The following is a 17,683-nucleotide window of genomic DNA, read 5'->3' as shown; positions in this document are numbered from 1 at the left end:
CAGTATGATCCACAGAATTTCAAATGGGAATAAAATGGACTTCAAAATTATAAAATTTATCTTGTATGATTTATACATAAAATTCTATCTAGAAAGATAAATAGAAATATGACATCTTAATCATGTATTACTGTTAGTTCTGCAAGCTTTCAACTCATTTTTATTTTTTTAAAGATTTATTTATTTTAGGGGTGCCTAAGTAGTTCAGTCTGTTAAACATCTGCCTTTGGGGACGCCTGGGTGGCTCAGTTGGTTGGACAACTGCCTTCGGCTCAGGTCATGATCCCAGAGTCCAGGGATCGAGTCCCGCATCGGGTTCCCAGCTCCACGGGGAGTCTGCTTCTCTCTCTGCCCTTCTCTTCACTCATACTCTCTCTTACTGTCTCTCTCTCAAATAAATAAATAAAATCTTAAAAAAAAAAAAAAAAAGATTAAAAAAAAAAAAAGTCTGCCTTTGGCTCAGGGCTCAGGTAATGATCCCAGGGGCTCCCTGCTCGGTATCTGCTTCTCCCTCTGTCCTTCCCCGTTCATGCTCCCTCTCCTTTTCTCTGAAATAAGTAAATTAAAGAAATCAAATCTTTTTTTAAAAGATTTGAGAGAGAGAGAGAGGGAGAGCGAGCGCACACCTGAGTGTTCACACATGCAGGAAGTTCTGGGGAAGAGGGAGAGAGAATCTCCAGCAGACTCCCCACTGAATGGGAAGCACCACTCAGGGGCTTGATCTCATGACCCTGAGATCATGACCATAGCCAAAACCAAGAGTCAGCTGCTTAATCAAGTTAGCTGCCCAGGCAGCCCAATTATTAACTCATTTTCAAGTTTTATTTGCTAATTAATTGAAGAGTAAAAATTTCCACTCCACTCCACCAACCCATGAATCCTGAAACTAAAAGACTCCTTAAACTAAAAGGGTGCCTTTTATTATCAAAGGAGTCAAGTAGAAATAGAGAAAATACTAGGTTGAATCTTACAAAATTATCATTTTTATAGGTGAAATACGGCCCAATACAGGAATTACAGCCTAATTATTAAAAATGTAGCTGATGGGGGTGTCTGGGTAGAACAGTCAGTTAAGCCAACTCTTGGTTTCAGCTCAGGGTCATGAGATCAAGTCCCACGTGGGATTCAGTGCTGAGCAGAAGCCTGCTAAAGTTTCTTTCTCTTTCTCCTACCCCCCTCCAGCCACACACATGTACACACACACTCTCAAATAAATAAATCAATCTTAAAAAAGAAATGTAACTAATGACAAAGGTAAAGCTACCCATTAACTTTTGGGAAAAAGGATCTGGGATAAAAAAGCGAACTTTTCACGCCTTTATATACCATCTCCTTTTTGGACATGAATTTCCTGACCATCAACCACACCACTAATTAAATACAGTTTTTAAAACCATTCAAAGTTCTAGATGATCAGTGCCACATAGGTGCCCAATCCTGAATGGATAATATTTCAAAATTAATGGTTATAGAAGAGGTAGTAAATTGAATTTTGTTTTAGAATAAATTTGGTGGCTTTTTACTTTGGGTCAGAATAATTCTAAAGCTGGCATGAATTTGGGATCCCTGGATAGCTCAGTCAGTTAAGCATCTGACTCTTGATTTTGACTCAGGTCATGATCTCAGGGTCATGAGACTGAGCACCATCTGCTTAAGATTCTCTCTCTCCCTCTGCCCCCCCCCCCCCCCACTCTTGGGATCTTTCTCTGAAAGAAAGAGGAAGAAGGAGAGAGGGAAGGAGGGAAAGAAAGGAAAGGAAAAAGAAGAGGCAAGAATTCCACAGTCTATATACTTCAGGTGTTCTAAAAAAACAACTTTCACATTTTGGTAATAATTACACCCAAGGAAGACAGGTGCACATTACGAAACATCACTGCTTGATATTTTAGGCAATTTCCATTACAGGAGAGTCTGACACTGTCTTGTGCTGAAGGCTACCACTGAAATTAGCTGAATTTGAAAAGTTTGTATTACCTTGAATCAAAAGGGTCAACAACGCCATTACCACTAAGTTAATACGGCAAATCATCTCTGCTCAAACATGCTCATCATGCAGATTAGCTGTGTTTGTGTGTAAACAAAAAATCAGAAGCTTTGGGCCAATAATATTTTTCTACAACAAGAAATCAAAAATCTTGATTCAAAATTCCAGCCACATTTTTGGAACTATGCAATGCTACAACTCTCTTGTCTCAGTAGCTAGCAAGAACTCACACCACTCCTGGCTACCAAAGGCAGGGACATTTCCTGTCAGTCCCAACCATAACACAAATGCCTGGCATATGTTAAAGACCTTTTGGTTTGAAGGAACATTCAACCAGAAAAAAAATAAGGGGGCGCCCGTGTGGCTCAATTGGTTGGGCAACTGCCTTCGACTCAGGTCATGATACCAGAGTCCCAGGATCGAGTCCCACATCAGGCTCCCAGCTCCATAGGGAGTCTGCTTCTCCCTCTGACCTTCTCCCCTCTCATGCTCTCTCTCTCTTTCTCAAATAAATAAATAAATCTTAAAAAAAAATAATAATAAGGAAATGAATTAGGAGCACAATGAACAGTTTTAGAATTCTTTCAAACATAAAAGAAAACAAGTGTATTACAGAGAAAACAAAGAAAGTACATTTTAAAAAGAAAAAGTGTGTACATACACTCAGTATCAAAGTTCTGTAATGTCAAAGTCACTACATGGGATATGTATTTATACAGTTACCTATTTAACACCTGATTTTCTGTTTCTAATTCTTCTCTCTTTGCCTCTAACACTTCTACTTTCTCTTGTAGTCTCTTCAATTTGTTTTCATGAAGAGATTTTCTCTAGAAAAAAAAATATGAGCAAGTACATTAATACAAAATCTCCTCTTTGAACAAAATACAGAGAGAATATTTTACTCAACAAAAGAATTTTCCTTAGAGATAAGTATTTTCAGTGAACACTAGCAGGAAAGATTAGTAGATATGATTCTTATTGAAAAATGCAAAGATATTGAGCCACAGATGTACCTCATATTCTCACTGTGACAAATAGAACTGTTATGAATGCCAAACCAGAAAATGGGTATCAATAACTAAACTGCTGCAAATAAAATATCTAAAAAAGGAAGGAGTCAAATTTACTAATGAGCTTACCTGTCACCAGATAAGGAATCACAAGCTCTTTACTTTCCCAAAAGATATGTGTTTTATAAAAGAACCAAAAATTTAAAATTAAAAGCATGCTTACAATTGATAAATTTCTACCAAAGCAATAAAGGACCAGAAAGCTAAGGGAGATTACAGATGCATCTCAGTTTGAAAGTATGCCCTTCTAAATATTAAAAAGAAAAAAATTTAAATTGTACAAAGGAAAAATTTTCTAGTATGGAAAAATCAGGGTATAATGCCAAAGTGGTATAAAAACAAAGGTAATTAATTTTTCATTTTTATAAAGAGGTTATTTTGTTTTTTATAGAAAAATATGTATAAATGTTGCAACTCATTTAGTAGCTATAGGCCTTTCAAGTATTTGTTTTGTAACTCGTTCACTGAAGTATATCAGGCTTATAGAAAAAAAGCACAGAACGTAAATATAAAGCAAAATGTAAAAGCACAAAGCAAATGCCGACCCTCTTACCTCGCAAGGCCAGGAGCACTGCCTTATGAGAAGTGCCCCGACCCCTCCTCCTTTCACTCTCTACTCCCTTTAGTCCTCTGAAAAGGCAACCAACTAATTTGCTTCCAAAGTTATAGCATAGTTTGGCTGATTTTTGAATATCATATGAACAGAATCATAGTCTTTCTGAAATTCTTTTACAAATGGCTTTTTTCTCTCAAGATTGTGAGGTGTATTCATGTCGTTGCTTACAGTAACTGTTCATTGCCACATATTGTCCTGTCCTTATGAATATCACATAGTTTAATGTATCTACCTGGTCTAGTTTCCTCTAAGGAAAAAGCAACCTCATGTGCCATGCTCATCTCTCTCAGTTTCCTACCTCTCCAAGATCTTGGCCTCCTAATTCTTTGCTGCCCTCCGTGGAGGTATTTTTTTAAAATACTTTGCCCAGTTCTTCTAGTTTTTATGTGGCGAGCTGATCCACAGACATATGTCTGTCATTATCAAAAGCATATGCTTTTAGGAATTTTAGTTCAACTAGCAGCAGACATTTTAAAGATGAAAATGCTTAATACTTCATCATTGTATTATTGTATAAATCTGCAATCTTAAAACTTCTCCCTTTTATGTCCAAATAGTCATATTTCTCCATTTTTATTGTTCATTTAAACTATAATACAAAATTTATTTTATCATCAAATCTTAAGTACACACACACCGAGTACATGCTTAACTGGGCCCTATATTAACTATACAATACAAAATACAGGGACTTCTGAAGGGAATTCCAGTTGATAAGTACCAAATCATTAGAAAGGGCTTTCTAGAAAGGATAAGAAATTAATTAGGGAGAATCTGTAGTACAATGGGGATGTGGATTTGCCTGAAGCGTCTCCAGCAAGGGACTGATAAGTAAAAGACATTGTTTTAAGAAATCTGATATGGCATCAGTGTATGAGATAGACTTTGAAGTTTGCCTCTTCAGAGGAAAATCTAGATATAAATCTTGAAGCCAGGGTTCAGGACAATGCTGTCCCCATCCTCATCATCGTAAAAACAACCAATCATTTACTGAGCACTTGCCAGGTGCCGGGAAATGAGCCAGAATGCAATAAAAGCACTGGTTGGTTAGTTGACTAAAAGACCTATTGAATGCCTTAGACCCCCTCATTAAAATCATTTCTTTGCAGACACCCTCATTACCTTGACCCAAATCTCCTTCTTCTTCAAACTCACCTGGAAAAACCTGGATCTTTATTAAATATGATGCTATACTGTCTGGACCTATACAACTGGACACAGTTGGCAAACACACACACAACTATGTGCTATGCTACCTGACCCTCCTCCTAATTCCCCAATCCAATCACTCTTCCAAACTCTTACATTCTTTTTGTTTGTTTGTTTGTTTGTTTGTTTTTAAGATTTTATTTATTTATTCGACAGACAGAGATCACAAGTAGGCAGAGAGGCAGGCAGAGAGGCAGGCAGAGAAAGAGGAAGGGAAGCAGGCTCCCTGCTGAGCAGAGAGCCAGATGTGGAGCTCAATCCCAGGACCCTGGGATCATGACTTGAGCTGAAGGCAGAGGCTTTAACCTACTGAGCCACCCAGGCGCCCCCAAACTCTTACATTCTTTTACAACTTCTTCTCTCTCCTCAGGTATCCAACATCTGCATTCTGCAGAGTCTGAGCTAAAGATGTGGAATCTTTTTTGCACTTAGAAAATTGCCCACCAGGAGAAAACTTCCACACATCTATCAATTTATCAGAAATTTATAATCATATATTTTGCCTCTTTCCCAGTTATAATAGATACACCATGTTCCTATGCCTTCCACCTCTGAATTGCTACTATAGGATATCATTCCTGCAACTGCCCCCTTTCTCCTGCATTACTGATTTTCCCCTTGCTGCAGAATCATTCTATAATTCACCCCTCCTTTTTAAGAAATTCTTTGAACTCACAACCCTCCTTAGCTACCATCCCCGTTCTCTACTTTATACAATGAAATTCCCTAGACAAACTCTATCTTCCACTTCAATCTGGCAACTACTCCTGACAAGGCCACCAACAGTCACTGCATAGCCAAATGAATCCCTAGTCTTCATACTGCTATTGTATCATCTTACTCTCAACATCATTTGATATAGTCGATCTTTCTTGAAGCACTTTTCTTCACTTGGCACCTAGTATCTTCTTGGTTCTCCTACCATACTGGCCACTCCCTCTCTGTTTCCTCCTTTTCTTCTCAACTTCTCAACTTCGGCATTCCTCAAAGCTCAATCCTCAGACCTGTTCTCCTCTTAATCTTCCTTTTCTTTCTAGTTGACCTCATTCAATCCCTTTGCTTTCAATACCATTTATGTGATGTGGACTCCCAAGTCTTTATTTCTAGTCTAGTCTTCCTTCCTGAATTACCAATTCATGGATCCACCAGACTACTGAACATTTCCACATGGAAGTCTATTGGGTATCTCCAAGAGTTAACATGTCCCAAAGGTCTTTATTTTACTGCAAAAACCCATTCTTTCTAAAATCTTTCCCATGTCAGTAAGTAGCAAGTCTATTTTAACTAAGTGCTCAAGCCCAGCATCTTGGTCATCTTTGCTTTACATATTTCATGCTCTACAACTATGGCAAACTCCACCTTTAAAATATATACAGAAACTGACTACCACTCAGTATTTGTCCCTCTACATAACAGCCAGAGATTCTTCTAAAATACACTGCAGATTATATTATTTTTCAATTTAGACCTCTCCAGTGTGTTCCTATCACATTTAGAATAAAAACCAAAGAATAAAAATATCACCTGGCCTACTACTTCTCTCCGTTCCAGCTACCTAGCTGTCCCTCTGCATTTCTTCAGCATACCAAGCAGACCCCTGCTACTCTCTTTTACCTGCTATTCTGTCTGGAATACTGTTCCCCTACATATAGAACACAGCATCCTCCGTCCTTTCCTTCAGGTTCCTGCTCAAATGTTACCTTATCAAAAAGTCTTCCCTGACTACCTATTTAAAGAGCCCCTTCTGGGTCGTCTGGGTGGCTCAGTGGGTTAAATACTCTGCCTTCGGCTCTGGTCATGATCTTAGGGTCCTGGGATCGAGCCCCGAATCGGGCTCTCTGCTCAGCAAGGAGCCTGCTTCCCCTCCTCTCTCTCTGCCTGACTCTCTGCCTACTTGTGATCTCTGTCAAATAAATAAATAAATAAATAAATAAATAAAATCTTTTAGAACAAACAAATAAATAAATAAAGAGACCCTTCTATCCCCCTTAGTTTTCCTCTTAGCATACATCTCCACCTGACAAATATTTGTTTCTTTAATCTGTCACCCACCCAATACAATGTAAGCTCCCCAGCACAGTCTTTACTTCTGTATTCCAGTGAACAAAACTACCAGATACATTAAGTGGTACTCAATAAATTTGTTGAGTAAATTGGTTAAATTAATACAGAGAAATCTGGTCGTGGATAGATCCTGAGCTGAGTGTTAGCAACAGGAATAAAAGGAAATGAGGTGAGGAGGGGAAAAAATGCAAACACATTATAAAGGAAAAATTTGTAAGCCTGATAAGTGTACTGGGTTGAGCAGTGTTCCCAGATATTCATGTCCACTGAGAACCTCAGAATGTGACCATTATACAGAAAGAAATTTATCTGGTCTTTGTCCTGGGTTTCTAGCACAGAGCTCCTAAAATCCTTGGAATTTCCTGAGTGACAGAAGTGTCCTTTGTTATTCATAGACTAACAATGAATAGTTGTCATCTTTGATTTATATCTTTCATGCTCTAAAAGTACTGTAAACTCCACAAGACACACAGGAAGAACACCAGATGAAGACAGAGGGACAGAATGAAATGATATGCCTACAAGCCAAGGAAAACTCAGGGATTGCTAGCAACCACCAGAAGCTAGGCGAGAAGTGTGGAACAGATCCAGCCTTAGAGGGAGTATGGTCCTGCAGGCATCTTGATTCTGGACTTCTGACCTCTAAGACTATGAAATAATACCTTTCTGATGTTTTAAGCCACAGAGTTTGCAGTAATTTGTTACAGCACCCCTTGGAAACCAATACAGTGACTAGATCTGGAGGGAAGGGAGCCCTGAGGATGAATCAAAGGTTTGAAGCCTAAGTGATAGGAAGAATAACATTTTACCTCAAAGAAATGAGAGTTCAGAGGGGAAAATGGCTGTAAAGAATGATTTTAATTTTGACTTTAGTGGTCCAATACAATCAAAGGATTGTCAAGTGGATGTCTTAGTGTTAAAAGTATTATTCAACACAAAGGAACAATAGAAAAATCAAAAGAACACAAACCTAGGATTCCTCTTTTACCATCTTACCGCCAAATTCAATGAACTCTTTTCAGTAATCATGCTAAATGACAATTTATCTTTGATACCTTTCTTTTCCTGTGACTTCTACAATACCATATCATAGCTTCTACCTCCATGACCATTTCTCTACTAAATCTAGCTCCTCTTTCTAAGTCAACTTAATTCTTAGTTGTTTTATTCTTCAATCATCTCCAAAATCTCAAGGGTCTAATTCTTTATCTATAATCTGAATTACCGATCTCTATGCTTTCCTTTCCAATATTTCTAGCTACTTACACGGCACCCTGACTGAAGATGCTGGGACATGAGTACGGGGAATCCACACTCTGGATCACTCCAGATCTGACATGCATTTAATGGAACATATCTTCTCTTTCTACTCCACAGCTGACATGTGTTCTTCACTCCATCAAGACAACTCCATCTACATCCTCTCACAGGTACAACACTTCATATTTTTCTTTCTTATTTAGCACCATATCCTATAACTTTTCAAAATAATTCTAAAGAGTCACTTTTTCACTTTTATTCCTATATCACAAGCCCAAATTCCACACTTCTTGCCTCAATGTATTAAAATAGCTTCCCGGGGCACCTGGGTGGCTCAGTGGGTTAAAGCCTCTGCCTTCAGCTCAGGTCATGATCTCAGGGTCCTGGGATTGAGCCCCACGTTGGGCTCTCTGCTCAGCGGGGAGCCTTCCTCCTCCTCTCTCTCTCTGCCTGCCTCTCTGCCTACTTGTGATCTCTGTCTGTCAAATAAATAAATAAAATATTTTAAAAAATAAATAAATAAAATAAAATAGCTTCCTAACTGGTCTCCCTGTCTTCAGGCTTCCTTCTCCTGACACTGGTCTCAAACTTCAGCATCCACACAGATCACCTGGGAGTCACTATTAGTATTCTTTAGGTACTGCATGTTATCTTCTTTCTCCAGCTAGATTATATGGTCATGGCTTCTATTTTCCCGTAAGTGTATAATAAAATGTTAGGCCACACAACATATTCAACAGGTATTTTACAACTTCAAGACTACAGTTCATTTTTTCCCCAAAAAACATTCATAATAACAATCTAATCAAGAATATTTTCAGAGAAATATACCTTAGAATAAAAATAACAAGCTGTCATCTCAAGTGTCTCAAAAGGAAAAGTACAACCCATTGTGCTCAGGACCAAGAGGTCTCTCTTTATACTTATACTTCAACAATGTATAGAGAAAAACATACACAGAAGTCAACAGTCACAGAAAGGCGTTCCAACTCAAGATACCTAGTCAAGTTTTTCCAAACAAATCCATACAGCAAAATATCATTACACAAGACTTTACCTAAAAACACTTAACAGAAATGACATAAGCTTTGTGCATAGGAGTTGTAAATAAACATACACAGGTGGCAGTGAGCCATTTTTCTAGCCTTGGGGGAAAAAATGAAGCTGCTACTCCCCAGTTATAATAATCACTCACAGGAAAGCAACTCTAAAGGATTATGATTTCTGCCCTATAGTTAATATTTTGTGACTTGTTTTAAGTCTTACTGCATAAAAAAGTTATTATTTTTGTCATCTAAAGATCTTAAAAAGTTCTTAAGAATTATATTTATGTAATCTCACAGCCAAAATTTTCATATAGAAGCATTATCTTTAACTTGAACAGGAAAGAGTTTGAATTAAAGATATTAATTTTATAGTGATTATTCTACTATAAGAAATAAGACTCATATGGATACAATGAAGAAAAAAGCAGTTATGTATTTAAAATAAACGAAATTGGGAAATTAAAAGAGTAAAAGCACAGAAAGAACACAGGATTAAGAACAGAAAAATGGGGTGCCTGGGTGGCTCAGTGGGTTAAGCCGCTGCCTTTGGCTCAGGTCATGATCTCAAGGTCCTGGGATCGAGTCCCGCATAGGGCTCTCTCTCTCTCTGCCTGCCTCTCTGTCTTCTTCTGATCTCTCTCTGTCAAATAAATAAATAAAATCTTAAAAAAAAAAAAAAAGAACAGAAAAATGTAAATTATAGTCATGGCACTGAATCTTACTAGTCAAGTAATCTTGGCTACCTACCGCCTTAGTTTCCTAATCTGTAAAAGCTACCTGAATGCTAAAATCCCCCAGCCCTAAAATTATCCATACTCAAAAATTTTTTATAGTATTTCTATGTCACATATATTGTCTATTTTTCCACTTTAAAGTTATAAGCCTCTAAAGAAGTGTCCCATAAGGTGAGACAGCTCTGGGTCATAATTATTCGCTGAATTGAACTTAACAATTTCCTATGACTTAAAATCATAACCCACAGATCACATTTTTAAAAATGATACAGATACTTCCTATGTTCACACCCATCATTTGGCAGGTATTTTATTAGAAGAAAAAATTCACCCCACATCACAACATTGATGAAAGGTTACTTTGCCAGGTTTCTTAAATTATCAGCTCTTCCCCTCTTTCTAGTGTACCTACAATTAGTTGGTAATCTCTCTCACCACTGGATGTCACCTTTGCTCCAAAAGAAGTCAACCCAAACTAACCTCAGTAGTAATTAGAATCTGATCTCTAGAAACTTATTTCTAAAACCTTAACATAAACATTTCTCTGTGAAAGATAAAATCAGCTCTTATAATTTCTACAGATTTTTGGCTAAAATCTGGCTTTACATGCTTCTAAGCTTCAAACAGTACAAGAAATCATAAGTAAAATTTCTAAAATCATCCCGAGCATAAAACACTTCACCGAAATCCCATCAATAACCATAAGTACTCAGTATTTACACAGACAGAAAGAAAAATAAATGATAGACACAGGGGGAAAAATAAAGACAGTATTTCTGTCTGTGTAAGTACTGAGTACTTATATAAAGACAGTATTTATATTTGAGTATAAAACACTGAGAATTCCCAGATAGTAAATGCTGTTTTCTAATCTCAATGTTATACTACTTTGGGCATTACGGGAAGAGAAAAAGCAATATTCAGAAACCAAGAAGCAATGACTTGTAGACTCCTATTGTCATTCCAGCTATCAGGACGCATTTGGCCATTAGATCCAATAACCATAAGTGGGTGACTAGGAACTGTGTCTTTGGTGTCCAAATTCTTTATATGTAAATGATATACAGTTCTCCTCCCTTATGCAAATATGAAGAACTAACCTTTCCAATTAAGATACTGATGTGCCTACGCCTTGAAGGGCCTTCGTCTCATTTCAGACCTTCTTACCTCCCCAAAACAAATGGCCTTACTAATGGAACTTATCAAACGGAGGCATATTACATCATTTATGGGATTTTTTTAACACCACCCCCCACCCTCCACCTCCATACCCATGCACCAGATCTTGTTGGAAGTAAGTGCTGAATCACCACACCATGAGTCAAAGTTACTGAGGGGGCCATGCTACATTCCTTGGGTTTGCTGCAGTAGAAAAGAAGTTGTAAACCACTGTCTTAGATGAATCATCTGATTACATTATTTCCATGACGCTCTGAACTATTTCCAATAAAACAAAGGTTTTAGGTTACGAAGCAAATATGCTCGCAAAAGTGAAACTTAAAAAAGATCACAGCTGTGGTAACTATTATGGCTGTATGAGAAGCCATGGGGCCTACTTTCTCCTCGTGGGCAAGGAGATACTTGCTCCTACATTTCTAACTTGGAAACAAAAAAACATTTTAAACAAGAAGGATGTTACACCGTTGAAACAGACGCAATCATCCTGTAATTTATGTGCAGAATGAGTTAAGCTTGGCTTATATGGGCTAGTCTAGAAACTTTATCAATGAAAAACCACTGTGGGTAAACACATGTCAGCTCTGAAAAACCAACTTGGAACATGAAATTTAGAAATAAACCTGTTGAGCAATTTGCATTTTCCCTATTTATCTCTGCAAGGTTGATAGCAAAATGTCATGTTTAAATATCAAATTAAACATACATGAAAATCTCAGTTTTAATTACATTTTATCTTCCCAGAATAGTTAATTACGTTTTTCTCTACAGAAATCACTTTAATAAGAACCACTTGCCTTTTTCTGGGCAACCGCAGCTCGCTGCAGTTTTTCTTTAGCTTGATTATACTTTTCTTCTCGGTCATTGATACGTTCCTGAAGCTTATGCTTTTCTTCCAACCACTGTATCTGTTTTCCTTCCAAAGTCCTGTCAAAAGAATGTACACAAAACATGGAAGTTAACTCATAAGATTAAAAAGACGGTATCCCAAGTATAATCAAACTCACTACCTGCTTCACCACACTGTTAAGTATCCAACTGTAGGTTCTCCTGCATATTTGCTAATTCTCTCATTACTGAATACCTCTCGTGAACTAGGCACTGTGCTTACAACAGCGTGTGTACGATGCCATTTATTCTTCACAATAACCCCTTGAGCTAGGTACTTCTATCATCTCCATTTTACAGATAAGGAAACTGAAGCCTAGAAAGTAGTTAACAAATTTGCTTAAAGACTTATACATAGGGGGTGCCTAACGGGCTTAGTGGGTTAAGTGTCTGGCTATAGCTCAGGTCATGATCTCAGGGTCCTGGGATAGAGCCCCAGGGTCAGGCTCTCAGCTCAACAGGGAGTCTGCTTAAGGCTTACACCTTTTTAAAATTCAGCAGCAGGGCAAACACTTGATAACCAGCTTTGAACCATGATAACCACCAAGCTAAGAAAAACTAGATCTAGCCTGGGTGATGGGTATATTAAGAAGTGTGCGTATATTAAGAAGTACCCTTATTAAGTATATTATATTTAATGTGCCCTTCTTAATCTTAAGAAGGGCACATTAAGATGAGCACTGGGTGTTATATCTAAGTGATAAATCCCTAAACTACTCCTGAAGCTAATATTACACTATATGTTAACTAACTAGAATTTAAATAAAAACTTGAAACATTAAAAAAAAAAAAAAACTGGGTCTAATAAAGCTGGTTAAAAATCAACCCAGATATCAAATCTTAAAGTAGGATGTTTTCTGACTAGAATAAAATTCATATAAATGGTATTTTAAGATAACATAACTTATATATATTTGAAGTTATTCTGCATACCTTGCATAATTTTTAGTATCATTACTACATATAATATGGCAGTACAAATAAGATTTATAAAATGAGATACCAGATGTTCTACGTTTTAGCTGGAACCTAAATCGTATTTGATTAACACTTTATTTTTTACTACATAATCCTATAAGTAACATTCAGAAATCAATGATCAATTACTTAAATTTGCTAGCCATACCATTGTTAGAATTCTTAAGTGCATTTTAATCAAACAGTTGAGGATTCCAAGATATACATTTCTATTTTTTGCAAAATATAAGCAAAATAATTTGGACCCTGTGGAATGTCACAAGGTATTATGGACAAACACCTTGCTTACTTTCTTAAACATCTCATGTGTGAAAGCCTTAAAATATGAAATCATGAGAAACTGAAGGGAAAAAAAAGTTTTATGTGGACAAGTAACCTTCAGAAGAGAAAATTCAAACAAAAACACTAACATTATGATGATAAAGCAAATACAAAAAAGCAGCTTTCTAACACATCTAAACAAAATTTTCCAGAGAATATAAGATGTTAAACATCACCGAAATCACATCCTTGCCAGTTTACTACACACTATTACTAACAAATTTCAAGGCCAAAAAATAAACAAATAAACGAACTTTTCAAAGGAAAAATCCGAGAAATTATAGCTCTAATTTTAGGAAGTTTTGCAAGTCACAGAATTTTTTTTCTGTTCTCTGGCATTCAGAAGGATAATTTGGATAGTTGAAGTAAAAAATGTATTACTGGGGGCGCCTGGGTGGCTCAGATGGTTAAGCCTCTGCTTTCGGCTCAGGTCATGGTCCCAGGGTCCTGGGATCAAGTCCTGCACCAGGCTCCTTGCTCAGAGGGGAAGCTGCTTCTCTCTCTTCCTCTACTGCTCCCCCTGCTTGTGCTCAATCTCTCTCTGTCAAATAAATAAATAAAATCTTAAAAAAAAATTTTTTTTTAATGTATCATTGTATTGGTTTTCTCAATGAATAAAGAAGTGTTTGTTTATCTGAGGGTTTTCAGAATATTGTGGTTAGGCAGAATTTTAAAAAGTCTTCTACCCTAAACGCCTTTAAAAATAAATAAATAAATAAATAAAATTCAAAAGTCCATAAAGCTCATTCTCTAGAAAGTACATTACCTAATATCATTGTACAATGTCAAAGGGTATTTGTAATTAGTACTCAAAACACATCAACATTGGAATCATCACTAAAAGAACTACATATAATATAACAGAAAGAAGAAATAGTTTGTACATAAAAAAGAGCAAACTCTACCGCTCAACTTCCAGTTGTGCTTTTTCAGCTTGGCTTCTTAAATTTCGGCATTCTTGTTTTAACCTCTCCACCATTTCTTTCAGCATTTCGTTTGAATTCAGCAACTCATTCTCTGACTGTGCAAGCGAGGTCACTTGGTTCTGCAAACTACTGATTTGCTTAAAACAAAAGAAAGAAGAGAAACATAAGGCCATATACGTAATACCGTATGAGAAAGGCAGAGGATAGTAAGCTCTTCCTTCTCAAAAGCCCCACCCAATTCATGTGTCCTTGAGGACACTCAGAAATTAAATAATGAACAGCAACAGCATTAGGATCCAATAGTATAGGATCATTTCTTAATATAACCAGACTATCAAGAACCAGATACCTTAGTCTGCCACTAAGTCCTCTCCCCTTCTTCCCAAAATAAACAGGTTGGAAAAGGTATTGGGAGTAGGAAAAGGGTTATGAAAAGGAGAATAAGAGAAGCGAGAAAGGAGAATCCAACCATTAGAGAGATTTTCCATTGGACTTCCTATAGCCTCCTAGGAAAGAACAGATTTTAAAAGCACATCAGATGGAAAAGCTGCTAAGGAGATCCATTCTCCCATTTCCATATACCCTATGATCAGCAACCCTTCCAGGAGTTCTGCTTTTTAAATAGTTAGGAATCATAAATACAGAAGGGATCAATATTACATTGTTTTTAAGTAGTTTCAAAGCACTCCATACAACCAGTGTTGGGCAGAAGAAAGATGTTCTAAGAAATTTAATGAATGGCAAGGATTCCTTGGCTCCTAGAGCCATTTATCAAACTATGATATGTCACTCGGACTTTTTCTACATCCTAATTTACCTTTATCTGGGAATATTTTTTCTCATGAAAAGTAGCTAATTATCTAGTTACAAATTAACACACTTTTAAGATACATCGAATAATCTTCACTTGGAACAGTTATACTTATTTCCTCCATAAGCCATTTTACCAATTAATTAACAAATACTCATTTTCTATTTTTTTTTTAAAGATTTTATTCATTTGAGAGGCAGAGAGGGAGCAAGAGCACAAGTGTGTGTGTGGAGGGGGGAGGAGAAGCAGAAGCAGACTCCCAGCTGAGCAAGGAGCATGATGAGGGGCTCAATCTCAGGACTTTGGGATCATGACCTGAACCAAAGGCTGATACTTACTTAACTGACTGAGCCACCCCGGTACCCCAGAAAATACTCATTTTCTTTCACCTTGTCTTACTTCTTAGCCATCCTCTAAGAAAACTCAGAAGGAGAGAATCAAGAGACACAGGACCAAAAGAACCCATTATAAGACTCAAGAGTCTAAAGAAACCAGATTCTTTACTCAATGAATTAAATAAATGCAAAATAATTCCAGTATTTCCTAAGAGCAGCAAACCAAATAAGACAAGATTATGTATATCGAAAGAGCAATTGTCAGAATAAAGTAAAATGGTATGTCTCAGATCTGTACTTCAGAATAAATTTCTCCACAAAGAACTACTCAGTCTTTATTTTTAACTGGAGTTGTAAATATTAAATCTGTATTACAGTTGACTGAACAAGTAACTTTTAAGGAGCTTAGTATCTTTCGTTATCTAACAAAGGACAGAAAGCCCAATGCCCCTGGTACTAAATAACTTCTCTCAGAGTATCAAATATTATGTCTGCCTAGTTGAGACTTAGAAACCACAACTGCATGTGGAAAGTAATACCAGCTAGCTTGCAAGCATAAATCCTGAAAATGGAATCTTCACTACCTCATAACTTTAAACAAAAAAATAATAATAAAGAACACTCTTCCATGTTTTACCCATATAAATTTTTCTTAAACTCAAATAACTTTAATTAAAATACAAAATTTCCTTCCAACAAATACAACCCTTAGATTTCACATTTCATAGGGATATAATAAGATACAGCTCATGGAGCAAGAAATAAAGTTACAAATCAATGCTACAGGGAACTTAAAACCTAGATAATCTTTCTAATCAATTTTTAAAATCAGATTATTAAAATACTGTTCTTTAAACTACAATTTAAAAAATTCATTTTTTAAAAATTAATTTTAAATTCAGCATATAAATTCAGTCACAGCATATAAAGACCTTCAGAAAAACAGCAGTTAGGAAAAGCAGCTTACTAATTAGAGCTTAAAGAGATTTAAACATTTTATCTTTGTCAACCTCATCAATATATTATCAATTGTAATGATTATATTTTCAAAATACTGATATGTGAAATTCCAATAGATTCAAAAAACACTTACACAAGCAACCTTAAGTGTCCATCCACGGATTAATAGATACATAAGAGGTGATATATACATACAACGGGACATTACTCAGCCCTAACAAAGAATAAAGTCTTGCCATTTGCAAAAACATGGATGGCTGTAGGGGTATAACGCTAAGTGAAATAAGTCACAAAGACAAATACCATATGATTTCATGTGGAATTTAAGAAATAAAACAAAACAAATGAAGAAAAAAAAAAAAGACAAAAAACCAGACCCTTCAATACACAGAACAAACTGGTGATTGCCAGAGAGGAAGATGGATGAAATCAAGGGGATTAAGAGTACTGTAACCATACTGGGGGTTGGGGGGAGAGTATACTTATCATGATGAGTGCTGAGTAATGTAAAGAATTGTTGAATGATTATATTGCACACCTCAAACTAATGTAACACTGTATGTTACTTAGACTTCAATAAAGAATATCAGAACACACATTCAAAATACAGACTTAAAGAAGCACTTAAAGAAATAAAAAGAAAATGTCTGCTAAAATCATACCTGTTTCAGGTCAAAATTTTCATTTTTTTCTTTCTCTGCATTTTCAATATTCACAGTTTGTTGTTGAAGTTTCAACCTAAATATCACAACCCAACAAACATCATTATTAAGAATCCATAGTTCATATATTTCAATGAATTAATTAGATAATCATTTGGGGGTACCCATATTAACACCAGATATTGTGCTTGCAAAGTAGCAGATAAAACGATAAAGATTTTGACTTTAGGCAGTGAAGTGTGTTCACATATAACTAAAATGTAACAAATTTCTGCTTTTGCTATGAAAAAACTATAAACTACCAGCAGAGAAAATGAGAAATCAAGTATGTCTAAGAAGATGAGAGACTGTTTACATGGAGATATAAATTTGATGAGTAGGATTTTAATAAACATAGGGAACAATCAGAACAGATGGCCTTTGGTGGAAGAGTGAACAATGTGTCACTAAGGCCTCAGAAAATCATCCAATGTGGGAGAAGCCATCTTTATCACCATACAGTATTTCATAGCTTTTAGATACGCTGCTACCTCACCTGCTCCCTACTAGGTTGTGGAGCTCCTCATTGTATCTTTAATGCTCACTCTGATATCTATAGTAAAACAGGCATTTAATTAAGGCTGGCCATTTTTTAAAATTTTTA

General features: G+C 36.4%; 1 protein-coding gene across 3 annotated transcripts in view; it reads right to left on the bottom strand.

Moving 5' to 3' along the window:
* CEP83 (centrosomal protein 83) overlaps positions 1-17,683 on the bottom strand; it is a 164,879-nt gene that overhangs the window by 1,906 nt on the left and 145,290 nt on the right. For all 3 annotated transcript variants that reach the window (XM_059402350.1, XM_059402347.1, XM_059402348.1), the window contains exons 11-14: positions 17,041-17,116; positions 14,252-14,409; positions 11,957-12,086; positions 2,708-2,811 (exon numbers count right to left, since the gene is read on the bottom strand). In XM_059402350.1, the coding sequence (XP_059258333.1) occupies positions 2,708-2,811; positions 11,957-12,086; positions 14,252-14,409; positions 17,041-17,116 (468 nt within the window). The remainder of the gene's footprint in view (positions 1-2,707; positions 2,812-11,956; positions 12,087-14,251; positions 14,410-17,040; positions 17,117-17,683) is intronic.

The sequence above is a fragment of the Mustela nigripes genome, chromosome 6 (genome assembly GCF_022355385.1).
Source record: "Mustela nigripes isolate SB6536 chromosome 6, MUSNIG.SB6536, whole genome shotgun sequence".
NCBI lineage: Eukaryota > Metazoa > Chordata > Mammalia > Carnivora > Mustelidae > Mustela > Mustela nigripes.
This window is presented reverse-complemented; position numbering and strand designations above follow the sequence as displayed.